At 39.0% G+C, this 18,202-nt stretch overlaps 1 protein-coding gene across 5 annotated transcripts in view; it reads left to right on the forward strand.

The window, feature by feature from the left end:
* The window catches only part of Trpc4 (transient receptor potential cation channel, subfamily C, member 4), a 171,716-nt gene that overhangs the window by 29,412 nt on the left and 124,102 nt on the right, over positions 1-18,202 (forward strand). For 3 of the 5 annotated variants that reach the window (XM_039103271.2, XM_017591143.3, XM_006232356.5), the window contains exon 2: positions 14,020-14,424. In XM_039103271.2, coding sequence (XP_038959199.1) covers positions 14,047-14,424 — 378 coding nt within the window. In that variant the 5' untranslated portion in view covers positions 14,020-14,046. Of the gene's footprint in view, positions 1-14,019; positions 14,425-18,202 lie in introns of those variants that run through there. The other 2 variants (NM_080396.1, NM_001083115.1) reach the window with 1 other exon arrangement.

An 18,202-nucleotide genomic window follows, 5' to 3' on the forward strand; every position in this document is an offset into this window, starting at 1 on the left:
GAGATGTGTGTGCAGGGAGCAGTCTCTTCTGGTTTCCCAGGCTTGTCTGCCTCTCTGAAGGTTTAGCTCTCCCTCCCACGTGATTTGGGTGCAGAGAACTGTTTATCCGGTCTGTTTCTTTCAGGTTCCGGCGGTGTCTCAGGCGCAGAAGTCCTGCCGCTCCTGGGCCCTCCCCCACGGGAGCCCAGAGGCCTTATACAGTTTCCTCTTGGGCCAGGGATGTGGGCAGGGGTGAGCAGTGTTGGTGGTCTCTTCCGCTCTGCAGCCTCAGGAGTGCCCACCTGACCAGGCGGTTGGGTCTCTCTCTCACCGGGTCTGGGAGCAGAGAGCTGCTGCGGGCCGGGATCCGCGGGTGTGGGCATTTGTATGCGTTTTTGATCTCTCTCTCTCTCTCTCTCTCTCTCTCTGTGTGTGTGTGTGTGTGTGTGTGTGTGTGTGTGTGTGTGTGTGTGTGTGCGCGCGCCCCTGTATGCTTCTCGACGTACATCCTTTGTCAGATGTATGGCTGCCTTCCACAGCCTGCATTTCATTCCATTGATGGTGTCCTTCACTGTACAGAAGTTGTTTTATTTCCCGAGTTCTTGTTTGTGAATTGTTGATCTTCTTTCGTGAGCACCAAAGTCTCATTCATCGAGCACTCACCCGTGCTTACAGATTGAAATTTTCTCCCTAATTTTCTCTCTAGAAGTTTCAGTGTTTCAGGCCTTATGCTGGTGTCCTAAATCCACCTGGAGTCAAGTTTGTTGTATGGTGGGAGATAAAACTCTGCTTTAATTTTCTGCATGTTGAAATCCAGGTTTCCCTGCACCATTTGTGGAAGATACTACCTTTTATCCAACGTGTCTTTTGGGTACCTCGGTCAAAGATCAGAGAGATGCGATTGAATGAAATATATCTGGGTTCTGTATGCTCCATTTAATCTACATGCTGTGTTAATTACTGTTGCTCTGTGGTAGAATAGTAATTTAAGTATAGTGATAGTGTTTACGGTGTTCCTTTTTTTCAAATTAAGTTTACTGCTTTGGACTTCTGTGTTTCATCTTTATTTTTGGATTTTTTTTCTATGCCTATGAAGAAAGGTTCTGGTATCTTGATTGGGATTGTATTGACTCTTTTTTACTGTTTCACGTTATTGATTCCGCTGATCCACAAGCATGGAAGTGGTATCTGTGGTCTTCCTCAGTTTCATTCTTCCACATTGGAAGGGGCTATGGTAAATGGAATTGTTTCCTCTGGTTTCTTTTTCAGTCTGTTTATTGTTGACACATAAGACAATTATTCTTTGGATATATTATTTTGTATGGAGACTTTGCTGAAATTATTTTTTGGCTTTAAGAGAAGTGGGGTTTTTTTTGTTTGTTTTTGTTTTTGTTTTTTTGGTGGAGTCTTTAGTGTCTCTTACATGTAGAATGACATCATCTATAAATACTTTGACTTCTTTTCCGATTTCCATTTCCTGTTTTTGACTTGGCTAAGACTTTAAGAGGTTACGTTGAGTAGGACTGGACACCCTTGACTTCTTCCCAGTCTTAGTAGGAAGCCTTTGAAATTTTCTTCCTCTGGCCCTTTGTTGGCTGTAGGCTTGTCACATGTGGCAATGTAGCTACAGCTTTACTACGTTGGATTACATTCCTCATCCTTTGCCTCTCCAGGGTTTTTTGTCCAAGGATTATTTTCCTTTTTACATGTAATGATATCATCATGTAATTTGTGTCATCGAGCCAGTTTATGAGGTGGATAACATTTACTGATTTATTTATGCTGAACTACCCCAGATCTCTAGAATGAAGACAATTTGGCCATGATGAATGTAATGTGTAATGTAATATGTAATTTCTTTTTTTCTGTTGAGTCTTTCTCTGGATCGAGAGTCAGAGTAATGTTGGCTTCATAAAAATAACTGAAAGCCTTTTTAATTTTTTAGAATAACTTAAATAGTGCGAATTCTTTGACGCTTTGGTATAATTCTGCAGTGAATACATCTGGTCCTGGGCTTTTTCAGGCTGAGTAACATTTAGTACAACTTCAATCATATTGCTGGTTTTTGATCTGTTTAAAATATTAATTTATCTAGGAGTACCTTCTGTGTAATTTAGGCATTTAGAAATTAGTTTCTGTAAGATTTCCCAGGTTAGCCAAATAGAAGTTTTAAAAATGTATTCTTAAAATGTTCCGAATTTCATTGTTATCTGTGGTCATCTCTACTTTTTCAATTCTAATTTTATTAGAGTGTTCTTTCTTTCTTTTGACTAATTTGGGTAAAAGTTTGTCAATCATCTTTTCAAAGAACCTAGTATTTAGTTCATAAATTCTTGAAATTTTTTTATTTCTGATCCATTGGTTCCAGCACTGATTCTGATTATGCCTTTCAGTCTCTCCTAATTTCCAGTGTAGGCACTTATGGCTGTAAGCGTTCTTGTTCAGAATGCCTTCGTTGTGCCACATTGACTTGCGTATGCTGAGTTTCTATTTTTACTCAATTCTAGGAGTGTTTAATCTCCTCCTTGATTGCTTCTTTTGTCCACTCGGTGGGGTGTTGTTTAGCCTCCATGAGTTTTTGCACTCTCTGTGGTTTCCATTGCTGTTGATAACTTGGAAAAAATTATTTCTACTTCAATTTTAATAGATAGTTTTGCTGAGTATCATAGTGTGGATAGACAGTTATGGTATTTCATAGTTTGGTAAATATCATTCAGTCATTTCTAATTTTTTGTTAATGTGTTATGCTTTCCTTAATGTGTTATATGTTTCGGTAGGATAGCCAGCTGTAATTCTGATGGGCTTTCCTTTTAAGCGAGCTGTTTCTCCTTTTCTCATCTTTTGCTGCATCACTCTGTTTTGTTGGAAAGGTTGTACAATTGTGATGGATTTGTCTGGTTTGTAGCTTTTAATATCATGAAAAACAAGTCAAAATCTCATCTCAACCCAAGCTTGCTACTAAATATGAAGCAAAGATGAGAGTTTCGTTTAACGAGCAGACTTTGGTGGGCTAAACAGTGTTTGTTTTCACTGAAATTTATTGTATTCTTATTATAATATTTAAATATGAAAACCAATATCACTTACTACCCACAGATGAGTTATCATTTTTAATTATTAATGTAGTTTCAACCTTCTTTTAAAAAATTTATTCTTTAATCATTTTTTATAATCCAGACTTTATCCCTCTCCTGGTTCACCCTCCGACTGTTTCACCTCCCATATCCCCTCTTCCCCATCTCCAAGAGGATGTCCCCAGCCCCCACCTCACCAGACCTCCCCACTCTCTGGGCCTCCAATCTCTCCAGAGTTAGGTGCATCTTCTTCGACTGAGTTAAGACCTGGCAATCCTCTGCTGTATATGCATTGGCGACCTCATAGCAACTGGTGTATGCTGCCTGGTTGGTGGCTCAGTGTCTGAGAGATCCCAGGGGTCCAGACTGATGGTTTTCCTATGGGGTCACCCTCCTCCTCAGTTTCTCCTAGCTTTTCCCTTATTCAACCACAGGTACAGCCTTCTTAACATGGGGTTTTCTGTTGTCATTGATGTGTTTAAAATTTGATCCACAATTACAATTTAACATGGTAGAGCTGTTTTCCAGTGACAGTAAATATATACTACATTATTTTAATATCTGAAGGTATTTTTCCAATATTTATTTATGTTTAACTGCTTGCATGGGCATGTGTCTTCAGGTATACGCACACACATACAGGTGCCTTTGTCAAAGAGCATCCGTTCTCTTGAGGACTGGCAGTTATGAACCATCAGATCTGGGTGCTCAGAATTTAACCTGGGTCCTCTGCAAGAACAGTACACATTCTTTAACAACCGAGTGTCTCTCCAGACCCTAGTTGAAGACATTTCATTAAATGTGTATTCACTACATGGTTTGACTAGCTGGTGATTTAGTACTTTTGAGTCTCTGTTTTTTTCCAACAGTGAATAACATTCCTATTTATTTTAGTGCATCTACTGCTTGCCTTGTAAAATGTAACTCTAAAGCAGGTTTGTAGAAGAGAAGTACTCTTGGTAAACAACGTGAACCTTTCAAAAGACCAATACACATATTTCTAATTCCTTTTCAGTATCAAGTCCTGCCAGCAGCTTACAAGAGGAGTGTGGCTTCTATATTCTTTCTGGCACTTGGTGTTCTTTTGTCTATAATCTGAGCATACTTCTAGTGCAGTGCATTTTATCTTATTGATAAACATCTCAGATGTGGGAGATCAGTGAAGCCGAAAGACTTTTGAAATGATATTTGCTATTTGCATTACCTTTTCTTGGAGGGAGTTGTTAAGTTTGCTATTTGAGTCTTGGTAATTTTTCTTTTCTATTGATTAGAATTGTCTGTCAAATGCACTTTGAATCATTCCTTATTTTTAAAATTTAACTTTACATGTTCAACTATAATATAAAATTAAGAATTTTTTAGTGGCATGTATGCCTGTCATGAGTTTCTCAAGAATGCCCTTCCATATCAATAGGAGACATTTCTGTTGTTCTGTAGAACGCCCTCCCATATCAATAGGAGAGACTGCCCTTTGCCTAGCCTATTGCTTGGTTTCTTCTAGCATTTAGCTTCAAGCTGACTTAGAACACAATTTATGTGGAGCTGCTAACCAGTGACTCCAACATCATTTTTGGGTTTCCATTGTTGGACTGATGCTTTCCTCTCCTTGTGTCGGACTTTTACTTAGTTGCACACCACTGCTGCTGCCTGTGAGAGTTAAGCTGCATGGCATCTTCACCTCACCTCTCAAAGAGTATCCGAACTGGCACAAGTGTTGCAGTTTTTTTAGAAATATATATTCATACAAATCGTGCATGTGTGCCTCCAAATTCAAGCATTTTAGGTTACTTTTCTCTTGCTATAAAGATTTTTTTTCTATTTTGAACAAAAGAGTCATCAGGAGTTATAGCCATGAAAACACACACACACACACACACACACACACACACACACACACACACACACGACAGAGGAAGGGAGGGAGGCAGGGAGGGAGGAGGGAGAGGGAGAGAGGGAGAGAGGAAGGGAGGGAGGGGGGTCAGCTCTTGTCTACAGATCTGAGTGAAGTGATTCACTTTGGATATATTGTGTCATCACATGTTATTCCTGGGAGAGGTTATTTTATGTTTGTTTGATGATCTTGTACTTACAGAATGTGCTACTGCCTGCACTCAGAATGTTTTCCTAAAGTTTTCTGTGCTTTGTAACTATAAGTAAGGAGGTCTTTAAGAAAAAAAATCACTAGCAGCTAGCAGGTGGCCACTTACGAGGCTATGAATCACTTTCTAGAACACTAAAATTTTTATGAAATGTAAGTAATTATATGTTTTGTTTTTTAAAACTATATAGATAAATTCCTGAAATTTTTTGTATTCTTCAAAATTATGAAAACTTGGAGATAGGGAAAAAAGTTGAAGCCATAAAAATTCATAAATATTCATAGTGAGAGCACTGACAAAACACCAATAAACTCATAAAGCAGACGCAGGCTTTCACATTCCTATGACTGTCGTACTGAGGTCTGTGAGCTTTGCATTCTGCACTTAGGGGCACATGTTTCCACATTCCTGAGACCCATAGCAGCACACAGTAGGGGCATGGTGGATACGCCTCCATTCTGCACAATTCTTGACCAATCAGTGATGCGAGTGATCTTCAGAATCAGACTTTGGACCATATCCTTCCTCCATCTGAAGACTGAGCTTCTCATGAGGCTTGGAATAAGTTCTATCATCCCCCTGAGCCTCAGACCACTGTCTAGTTTCATTCTCATCTGTACCCTGGCCATATCTTAGAACTTCCTATCTTCCTTCTGCCTCAGTTTCCTTGCTAGCATGCCCTTCAGTGTAATGGTTGTCTATGGTCTGTTTACATGGCTTATGCCTGCTATGCCTTCTTCACACAGGCTACCCCCACCTGCCTCACCTATCACAGCTCTCTGATGCTGTCTTTCTACCATAGTTTTCTATGTCATCTCACCATTTGTTTCCACTAAAACGCATGCCAAAGTTTATAATGTCTGTGCTTAGCCTTTCTGTGAGCTCCTCCCAAGAGTCATAAACCCTAGGAATGTAAGTTTGCTCTGGTTCACTGCAGACTGTCACTGTCTAAAGTACAAATCTTTAGATATAGATAGTCAATATATATTTCACCCTTTCAGCAAGTATTTATTGAACAGTGTTTTTTATTTAATTTTTATTTTCTTGAGAATTTCACACATGAGTACTACATGGATATCATTTACATGCCCCCCCTTCTGTGCCCTCCCACTTCCAAATTGATGACCATCTTCTAGTTACAGAGAGAGAGAGAAAGAGAGAGAGAGAGAGAGAGAGAGAGAGAGAGAGAGAGCCCACTAAGCCCATTTAGAGTTGTTTGTGTGCATTGAGGGCTCAGCACTTGGGGCTGGATAACCTTTTAGGCACTCATCCCAGAGAGACTGATTCCCTGCCTCAGAAGCCATGGTTTGTCTGGAGCTCTGTATCTAGAGGTGGGGCCTTGTGAGATGTTCTCCAATCCATGTTGGCATGTTGAATGCTATTGTCATCGTGCAGGTCTTGTGGAGTTGACCAAACTACTGTGATTTTGTAGACGCATCTTCCCTGACATATATAGAAGATGCTATCTCACAGCAGACATTATTTTCTTACCATTATGATAGTATCTGTCATTAAATTACACAAAAAATGTCCTGACTGTTTAAATGATAGGAAAATATCCTACCTTCCTCATCCACCCTTCCCTTGAAATGAGCTCCATTCTGTGGTCTTCAAGAGAAGAGTTGACCAATCTCCATATGCATGAGAATAATTTTATCTTCCCACATTTTAATAAAATGGAAAATTGTATTTTAAAAGAACCAGCTTTTTCCTCTTCATTTTTATAGAAAATCAAATTATAGCTTTGCTTCCAAAAGTTGCTGTTAAGAGTTCGAATATCAAGCTGAATGTTCAGTCATTTCATGCTTGGGATTCCACAGAACACTGACATCTAATCTCCAAATAAAACGAAACTCCTAATTAGAACTCAGGGAAGTAAGGAAGAGTGTGACTTGAAAATTTATAATAACCAAGGCAGTTGTCAGAACAAAGTATGTACAACAGTTCTTGTCTGGGTGCTGACTGTGTAAGGTAGAACTTTGAAAATATGGGGGAAATGCCTTTAGTTAGGGTTTATATTATTGTGAGAAAACACTGGTCTAAAGCAACATGAAGAAGAAAGGATTTATTTGGTTTATTTTGTATTATGGGTCATGGTTGATTGAGGGAAGCCAAAGCAGGAACCTGGTGGCAGGCACAGAAGCAGAGACTGTGGAAGAACACTGTGTGCTCTTCAGGGCTTGCTTAATCTGCTTTCTTTCTTTCTTTTTTTTTTTTTTTTGGTTCTTTTTTTTCAGAGCTGGGGACCGAACCCAGGGCCTTGCGCTTCCTAGGCAAGCGCTCAACCACTGAGCTAAATCCCCAACCCTCAATCTGCTTTCTTAAACAACTGAGGGCCACCTTCCCAGGGCTGGTACCATCCCTGAGCTCTCTCACATCGATCATTAATCAAGAAAATGCCCTACAATCTTGCCTACAGGCTAGTTTTATTGAGGTATTTTTCTCAACTGTGTTTGTTCTTCTCAGTTAACTCCAATTTATGTCAAATTGATTAAAAATAAGCAAACAAAACCAAAAATTGACCAAGGACAAGCGAATTTTTGCGAAGTTTTGTGGCGTAATGATTTAGGGTTGAGAATTTAACAAGGGGAAAATGTTGAAAAAAATGAAAGCCAATAGTTATTTAGCAGGGAAGCTGTTTGTGTGGGTAAGGACAATTCTATCTCAGATACACAGATATGCAAGAATTTATTTGCATGAGGAATGAAACGCTGATATTATTTATTATTTTATAGTCTTCATTTCCTGGGCAGTGTTTCTCTGAACAAAGAGCTAATTAGTATGAACATGTCTGTTCCTCATCAAGCAGGTTGCTGTAGATCTCACAGAGACCCGGCTCCCCTTTTAACTGCTCCATCTACAGGAAGCTGTCTGTAAGGACCGTGTATAGATTCTGGCCTGCTGAGGTCTTGTCTGGACAGGGCTAACTTCTGTAATAACTATGAAAGTGTTGGTCTCCATTACTTCAGCTCTCCTTTCTGCATCCCCTTCTGTACGCACTGTCACTTGATCTCTAATCTCACTCCCTGTTAACGTCCATCTCTTAGCTGAAGATAAGACTTCCAAACTTCTGAAACCCAATCACTGCTTTGCTCGAGTCTTCTCTCTCCAGGGTACAATTAATCCTTCCTTAACAATTTATTATTCTCAAAGTTTTCCTCCTCTTGTATTTTTCTTTTTTAGAGATGAACTCACACATCCTAGTTTTCTGTTATTTGCTGCATTAATTCTACTTTTCAATACAATATTCACATTGCTTCCTATAGTATTTTATCTTTCTCTTTCTGTCCCCATATTCCTCTCCAAGGACCAACAAGTGGCGAAAAATCATATTCCCTACACAGTTATATGTTTAGGCCATGGAGATAAGAGGCATCTTCCAGAGTTAGGAATTACATACATCTGCACTTATGTATCACGATTATGCTTCTGAATGCACCTAACAAGAGCTCGAGGAGAAACCATGCAGAGAGGAACAATTGAAAAGGAAGTACATTGTGCAGACTGCTTCCTAGTTGCTGACTGACAGTACTAAGCCAATGGTTAAAGGCATTTGACCACTTAATTGCATTTCACTATTAAAATGGCAGAGGTATAGCTTTAAAGACCTACAGGGCCATTCTTTGATTCAACAAATGCAGGGCCCTGATGCAGGGCTACGGGTGGTGATCTGTATACCCATTTTAGACAATCCTAAATCTCAGGAATCCACAGTTTGTGCAGCACATATTCAGAGAAAGGGGCATATTGCCCTGCTGTAAGAGACAAAGAAGGAGAATTCTCAGAGGTTGAGGTATTCGGGTTAATGTTTGCTAACTTGGCAGGAGTTGCAGTGGGCTCAAAGGGAAGAATGGTAGTCATGTAGGGAAAAGAAGCATGGGCCAGGGTAGCCACGTAATGTGGCATTCCTATCAGTGCAACAACAGGGTTTGCTATGGGCAATTTTCAAAACTGGTTCGAGGGGGAGACCTTAATAAATGAAGAGTTTTCTGCTAATGAACTTGACTGTCCAGGGATTATCAGTGGCACAGTGATGTAACCAGGCAGGCATTTTATAGACAGGACATGCCCATGGTATCCTGGGTATCAGTGGCATTATTAGCAACGTCTATCTAAAAAGTAGGAGGCAAAGAGATAAACTAATGAAGTAAGCTGATGTTACAGAGAGGAAGCACTACTGGAAGGAATTTATAAGCAGATGGTTATACATAGTTGACTACTTGCTACCCACTGCACGACACAGATCCTGAAATTAGTGGACAGTATCATCTATCTATGTTGATTTTATGGTGTATTTTATAGTATAAGTTGCATCTAATGGGAATTTTGAAATGAATAATATGGGACAAGAATAAGGGTATCAAGAGAGGGAAGAATAGTGGTGGCCATGTCAACATTCAAACATTATACAAAGGAGGGCCCAGTGGAAGAGGTCATGTTGATGAGGAGGAAGGAGAAGCATTAGAGAAGCTTGCGCTAGAAGCCAGTGCAGCAGAGTGAGATGACGGTAAGGATTTAGGAAAACAAAAATGGATGGAAACAGTGGGATTTATAACTGGAGCAAGACAGTAGACAAACTCTTTGCAGCTTGAGGGAAAAGGAAGCTGATGGATATGCTTTGACTCTCAGGGTGGATTCTAGCCTTTGCTACATCTATTTCCAATTAGGGATGTATTCCTAGGACTGCTGAGGTGAAAAGGCAGCTAAGTAACTATAACTTCCCCACTGTATTCTTCCACGCATGGAATAAAATTGCATTCAATTTTTGGCTTCAGGTTTGGTCCCTATTAAACCCTAAGAGTCTTCAAGTTTGAAAATAAGTATAATCTTTATTTCTCTCTTTAAAATCCCCAGATGTCATAATATTTTAGTTAGTAAAGTGTATTTTTTTTATTGCTGCTGCTATTTCATAACAAATTCCCAAGTATGTGAGGTAGCGTCCCATGCCTGCGGACTCGAGGGGCTGGCTTTCTCCCTGAAACACGGGATCGCATATGTAAACATGCATGTCAACGGTGAATGTTCATGGTACCGTTCGCGGAACTTACTGAAAATGAAGAGATCTATTCATTTCCTTAGTCTTATTTGAAACTCACATTCACTGATAATTCTACTGTAGAGCAAAGCAGATCCTTCAGGGAATATGAATTCAGAACCATAAATAGCTAGAAGCTGCTGCTTACCTATGACTATAAAGGTTGATGTCCAACCACAACTCTGTTTTCTTCTTAACTCTCCCAACAAACTTAAGAAAAATGAATGTCAAAAATCATATTGCAAGATTTAGGTTTTTAACTACTAGTCTTCATCTGCTAATTCTTTGAAACCTGATGTACTGAATTGTTTCATTTAAAAAGAATCAGAAAGAAAGGGAGAGAGGGAAGGAGGGAAGGAGGGAGGGAGAGAGAGAGGGGTTGGGAGGATTGGGGGACTCGAATTTCTGTACTCTTGGTGGAGAGAATTTTCTTTTGCTCCAAAAACCTCACGTTGGAGATGCGATTCTGTACCGGGCTTTTATTCAACGTTTTTGGTTAAGGTATTTGCTGCTCTCAATGCTCTGTTCTTTGAGCAACTTCCCATCGTTGAGTGGCAGGTCTGCAGTTGCTGATAAGTGTGTCTGCCTAGGAGCCCCATCAGCCTTATCTGCTTCTTCCACTGCTCCCATCTCCACACACTGCATCTCAAGTAACAACAAGGCCACACTTCTGGGCTGCAAACTTACGCAATCCCCTTGTTCTTTAAGGCTTTAGCAACAGAACTGTGCTCCACTTCTGCGTGTGTTTCAGCGTGTCAGAGTCCCACTTGCAGTATTTGAACTTTATCAAGTCTATACAAAGTTTAATTGTATTTCAAGCATGCCCAGCATTTTTTCATGTATTTTATCTCTTTCTTTTAAACCCAAGAGCTTGAAAGAGGAAAGACCTTTCTAAGCCCTCAGTTTGAGTCTCATCTTCTCACTCATTCTTCGATCTGGGTTGATTTCCTCCTTCTATGGATATGCAAATAGATTTTCTTAGGAATCCAGCACTCACTCTAGCTCTGAAATACAGTATCATTCAGGATAGGATCACTTTAAAATGCACCTGAATGCATTCTGTTTATGGGTGTTAACTGGATCCAAAGAAATAAATTTTAATCAAGACAAATTTTCCTTCCTCTGTCTCTTCCCAGTTCACTAACACCTAATTCCCTTTCCATTTGTCATCTCATTTATATTTTGTAAATGAGAATTAAATGTAGAACCTAATTCTTTACTTGTTGGCATTGTTAGTATTATTAAGAAAAAGAAATGGTATGAAATTATTTTCTATTTTTTTTACTAATTCCAAATCTGGATGAATTATTATTTCTATAAAATCTTTATATAATATATGTGTGTAATTTATGGATATCTTAGTTTTACCTGTGTTTACTTTCTCAGAAATAAAAATATATATGAATGATTTGGTAAGAAACATTAAACTCTAGAACATAAAGAAAATGTATATTTTCCTAAATATTGTATATAAGGACAAAATGAGATAACAGAAATTTATATACTGTAAATAGAGCAGAATTTCTGGGTGTCACCAGTAGGAAACATGTATGCTGTGGTCCATGCGGAATTAGCATGTGAGGTCTGTGGCATCGATCCCAGGTGTTTCGGATGCTAACTTCAAGCCCTGCACGCATGGCTCACCTCCCCCTTTAAAGATAATGATTTTCATATTAACTCATGCTCATAGTTACTGATAGTAACTTGTAGTAATAGTCCTTAAATAAGGATTCAAGGTCAGATCCTTAAAAGATAGTGTCATAAGAACTTTGATTTGTCAATGTTTTCATTATACTCAAAGAATATTGAAGCATCCTTGCCATTACGTAGCATATCTTATTCCAGAATGAGTCAAATCATCCTCAGAATACTTAAATTATACTCAGACTTTACCTAACTAATTTGTGGGACTAATATTAATAGATGTGACATAATCAAGTCTAACTAGTCTATGAATATACCCGAAGAAAATTTCAATGATGACATACTGAACAGTGACAGGTTGTGAAATAATGGTCTTAATTATTAACTCATTTACCTAGACATTGGAGAATTCATGATGAATAATCTGGAGGCAAAAGGTTGAAACTTAATTATATGATCATTGAACTCACCAATAGAAAGAAGCTATAGATGAACAATTCAGTTTCTCAAACTAGAAGCTGGAGAACATGGTTGTATTTGGGAGTGGAGAGATGGCTCAGCAGCTACAATCGCTTCCTACTCTTCCAGAGGACCTGAATTCAGTTCCCAGGGCCCATGTGTGTGACACAAACACCCATAACTCTAGTTCCAAGGGATCCAATGTCCTCTTTTGACTCTGTAGGCATATATACTCTTGTGAGCATAACCACATAGAGACATGCACATATACATAAAATTAAAAACTAAAATATAAATCTTTTAAAATATGGTCATATTTGTTAGTGCAAAGTCTGTTTAATCTACAGTTAAAGCACTATACATATCACGCTAATTTATGCATACGTCCATTAGGCTTACAAATACCAATTAACAGAAATATTTAAGTGGTTTATATGACCTATTTATTTTGATTTAATCTATAGACATTGACTCACATGTTTTCAGAGAACCGTTGAAATAACAGGCATGAGCTGCAGGAAATCTCAGTACAGAATTTTTATGTGAAATATTAGTTTTCCTGAGACTTTACCACACTAATATTTTTGCTGAAACTTTACTGCTTGCAGTGACTTATTTCATGTGGGATTATTTTAAATTTATTTTTTCAGCTTCAGCTAATCTTTACCGTGACTTCCAAATTAAAATAAATTTTCCAAGGAAACCTTCCCTACATTGTAGGATGGTCATCTCATAGAGTTGGAAGAAGTGGGAAATATATTTTCATAGAACATTGTTTCTGTTTTATTTTTTCTAGGTTGAGTTGTATATTCTCATGATAATTAATACCATTAGTATACAGTATTTCTCCCTCATTGAGCTCACTTACAAACAGAAAAACTAAAGTTATATTCATTAAACTCAATTTGTTATTTCATTGACAGTAGTTCCATTAATTGACACTAATTTTAATGTGAATACTTGTTAATATTAAGGACAGACTATATACAAATGAGAAGATATTTTTTCTAGCATGACAGGACTCTACAACTGTAGCATCAGCTTCATAATCAGCAAAACTTACAGTGAATGGTGTATTTGAACATTCCTGATGGGACTGTAAAGGCATGACTTCTAGTTTTTAACATGCTTTCCACATGTGTGTGTGTGTATACACACATATGTGTATGAATGCATTTATATATACAAATATATTTGTACATGTGTATAAATATGTATTTTGCAAATAATTTCTCAAAGTCTCCAGCTGAAGTCTCAGCTAAATGTTACTTTAAAATTTTAAGATAATTTTCTACTCTTAGATTAGATGTTGTTGGGTCTGGAGAGATAGATGGCTCAGTGGCTAAGAGCATTGACCGCTCTTGCAAAGAGCCTGAGTTTAGTTCCCAGCACCCACTTGGTACCTCAGAACAGTGCGTAACTCCAGTTCCAGTGAATCCAATGCTCTCTTCTGATCTCTGTGAGTACCTGCGCATGTGTGGTGTACACAAACTGTCCCAGGTGCACACATACATGCATATAATAAATATTTTAAAAAAGAAATATTAACTTCTGTTTTCTAAGCAGCTGAGTAGATATTTACTTTTGCCACCTAAGGAAAAGCATCTTTTACTCATCAATACAGACACTATGGTTGTCAATGATGATTGTGCGTTTGCTAGCATGTGCGATGCCTAATTTAGTAGGCATGCTGGTGCTCACACTTTGCCCTCTCTGTGTGTGCTTCTAGAGATGATGGACTAGCATGGCCTGAAGCATGGCTCAGTTCTATTACAAACGAAATGTCAACGCCCCCTACCGAGACCGCATCCCACTGAGGATCGTCAGGGCAGAATCTGAACTCTCACCATCAGAGAAAGCCTACTTGAATGCCGTGGAAAAGGGGGACTATGCAAGCGTCAAGAAATCTCTGGAGGAAGCCGAGATTTATTTTAAAATCAACATTAACTGCATTGACCCCCTTGGGAGGACTGCTCTTCTCATTGCCATTGAAAATGAGAACCTGGAGCTGATTGAACTGTTGTTGAGTTTCAATGTCTATGTTGGCGATGCGCTACTTCACGCCATCAGGAAAGAGGTGGTTGGAGCCGTGGAGCTACTGCTGAACCACAAAAAGCCCAGCGGAGAGAAGCAGGTGGGTGCGAGTGTGTTGTTTTGGTTTATTTTGCCTAGTTGTAAACACCCTGAGAGTGTGTGTGTGTGTGTGTGTGTGTGTGTGTGTGTGTGTGTGTGATTCTCCTTCGATTTTTCATTTCATTTCAATATTCTGAACTGTCAAACTATACTTTGTTGGATTATTTTTCGATTTATCCTTCTTGCACATTGTGTGTTGCTCCATCTTCCCATAAGAGCAAACGCCACCATCTAATTTTGATATTGTCTGTTAACACACTCTCAGGGCTTCTTGCAAATTCATACTTAAAGAAGCATAAATGTCTGCTAGAAAGAAGCTCAACTCTTCCCTTAGCAGGACTGCAACTTAATTACCAATGGTAGAAGTGTGGCAACACTTGATTGCTATGAAAAAATAGAAGTTCAGGGCAGTGTGTCTTGCTTTCTCTCTGCGTGTTTACCTCCACAGCAATGGAGCAACTTTCAGTGGGAAGAAGCAAGGCATCCTTTCGTCTGTCTGGATCTTTTGCTTTGACACTGACCTTCCCTATGTTGGAATAGCCTGCTTGATCCTGTTTCCCAGACATTGGCCCCTTTCCTTTCTTGCATCAAGAGTAATGGCAGATTAATGACAAAGACGCTGCAGATGCTACCGTGGCTCCAAAATCCATCTTTCAAACTGGAATTATGGAAGGTTTGTCCATTCCGCTTCTAGCAAATTCTGCCTGTTTTGTAATAGACAGTTTTCTGTGTCTAAAAATGACAACATATGAGGAATCACATATCCACATTGTGATATGGACACCCCATTGCCTTGGTTTCTCTGAAGAACTTTTATCAAGGTCTTCACAGTTAGTAGGTTGAACACCGTGGCTGAGTATCTCTTCCAGTTCTGAGATGCTGTATCTGGTGATTCATTCTCAAATCTCAACCTCACTCACTCCTTCTTCCCTGAATCAAAACGTTGATAAACTAAAGCTCTGAAACAACTGTACTTCTCTGCTGATTGCTTTTCCAGCTTCGTTGTGCTTCATATACAGTTGTGGACTATCTTCTTACATTGCTAAACTTCGCTGGTAGGATCAAGTTTACATTGACACTTGGAAACTTGAGAAAACCTAGACTGGGGCATAAAGTTATAGTAGCACCTAAAGACACTTAACTGTTTAACCCCAATGTTCCACCACTAAGAGGCTTCCATCACCCCAATGGAGAAAGGAAGAGTCTGGATTAATGGGTGCAATCTGAGGTTCTTGCTTTCTTAGTGGTTGAGTTCCGTCACTATGTCATAGCCTTGAAGAGTAATTAGCTTAGGGGAGTAAAGGTAGATTCTCGAGGTTCAGAGATTACAGCCTGTGGCTGTTTGGCTTTCTGTCATGGGGCCTGTGGTGAGCAGAGCAGCACCGTGGGGAAGATAAGACAGAGAGAATGCTCACCAACACACAAGGGCAAAGAAGCAAAGAGAAAGGACCCGTCAAGAGATGGTTTCTCCAGTATTCTTCCTCCAACTGGGCCCTACTTGCAAGAATTTTTGTCATTTCCTTGTAGGCACAAATCCAGGCATCCAAAACTAAAATAATGCATTCATGTGGAGAAAACCAGGTCCCCAAAAGACTGACCTTCGAACACTGATACCCTGGGGCCAATGCTTCATGACCAGAGCTTCTAGAGAAAACTGAAGACCCAACAAGCTACCCTTATACACCTTTGTGCCAGTTATTTTAGCCCAAAAGCATTTACATGTTTTACTACCAACACACTATATTGTATGCTCTCTCATAGTTTTGCTTAAGTGGCCATAGGTCAGGTGTTAAGTCTTCCAGGTAGATCACCACAGTTGTCCAAAAGTCTATAGGACAAAATTGGCATTTAATGAATTTTTCATGTATTACTAAAGAGACTCATCGGTTTGGCCTTCTAGAGAGTTCTTCATTGTCTCTTCAGACACTTCCCAAACTGCAGAAATCTGGTGTCTGGAGAAGGTACCTGTTATTATGAGAGTGTTTGTTGAAAAATGTTCAACTTCTGAGCTAAATCCTCATCTCACAAGTAGGTCCTGGCTCCTTACAGGCACTTGGACCCTGATTATTAATAGAAAGTAGTAAAGGTTTGCGGTCTGCCAAGACTCTGAAATTTCCCAGGCCATGTGCTTCTGGAAGATGTCTCTCGCATGAGGCTGCTGGCCAAGAATCCCCTTTCTATTTGTGCATTTTAGAATTCTACTTTGGCGAAGGGTATTAAGGGAAAACTGTTCTCTTTGATTCGAACTTGATCATTTTTAAAGAACAATCTGGGCTATCTTAGAGTTCCTGGTCTGCTGCAGAATAAAAATGAGGCTTTGATAGCATGAACACATACAGTTCCGTCCATAAAAGTCTATAAAGGATGTGTTGAGAGCTGTGTTAAACCCCATTCGAGTTTGGCTCTCTCTGTGTGATTTCATTAGGCAGCACATCTTTTAGATGCAGATACTATCAGTTGGAATGTCACTTTTCATACATGCTGGGAACAATTATACTTTTAACTGGACCTTTTATCCTCCTCAAATAAAGTATAAGTTTTTAGGCAATATTTGGCAATTATCGAAATAATTTTGTGTTCTGGCATAACAGAATTACAGATGTACAGATACATATTTATCCCCAAATACTGTAAAACACATCAATACAAATGCTGAGGTCATTGGAGCAAGGTATGCAAACAGTAATAATCTACTAGGTTTGATAAATATAATGTAAAATGAAGACCAAGCAAGAGGTTCCGGTATAAAACTATTAAAAACTATTATCAAATTACTAAGATCCTGAGATATGTGTATTATTGACATATTGTTGTTTTGCAAATTTGTCGCAGGCTACATATTTTTTTCCTCTGGAAAAGATCCAGTGTTTGGTGACATACTCCAATTATGAGCACTGAGAGACTTGAAATGAATTGGTGTACTTCTTAATTACACTCACCAGGGAGTAATTTCTGCTGGTTTAGCCTGGTAGGCCTTGTGCTGGAGCCTGAAGAGAGACAGCAATTCCTATTCTCAAAGGTGTTAAGCTCTAGTTATGAAGAAAGAATGGAAAAAAAAATCCACCATGGTCACAATAGAAAAGACGAAAGGAAAAACATATTGTTATCTTTATAAAGTTAAAATAATTGTGTTTCATACAACACACTCTGTTACAGAGTAAAGGACATAAGAGAGCAGGAGACGTGTAAAAGGAACAGATAGTGATTCTTGGTTTAATACCTTGGGAAATTACAAGAGCACTGGCTAAAATAGACTCTGAGAGAAGGCCTAAGGGACCAGATTGGCTATATTTAGTTGAGAATGGCTATTGATACTTCAGAGTTAATTAGAAATGTAGGTCTAATGGGGTCAGGATGAGTAGATACATGAAAGTAAGGAAATCAAAGGAAGCAAGCACCCAGATAGTTCCTAACAGCTTCTCATAGCTAGGCCTTCATCGTCTTGAAGTATTTATGGGTTTTTAGCACATCAAGTGACTCTTCTCTAGTTAAGTAAAATATCATAAAACTCCTTCTGTATTTAATGTAGGTCTTCATAAATCAGGTTTCATCATGTCAATGTTTCTGAAAATATTTCTATAATGATGAAAAGAGCAATAGGTCATGTCTTTGGTGTAAAGAGGACACAGACAACCCATGATCCTTGACACTTGTATGAAGGTGAGGTATTACGTATCCTCACAGGGATGGCTCCTACACTGGTATCCTCTGTTATGTTTGTTTTTCCTAAACTCTCTCTAGGCTTCATGGTATCTCTCCTCCCTAGAGACAGTAGCCAA

This window comes from Rattus norvegicus, chromosome 2 (assembly GCF_036323735.1).
Source record: "Rattus norvegicus strain BN/NHsdMcwi chromosome 2, GRCr8, whole genome shotgun sequence".
Classification (NCBI taxonomy): Eukaryota; Metazoa; Chordata; class Mammalia; order Rodentia; family Muridae; genus Rattus; species Rattus norvegicus.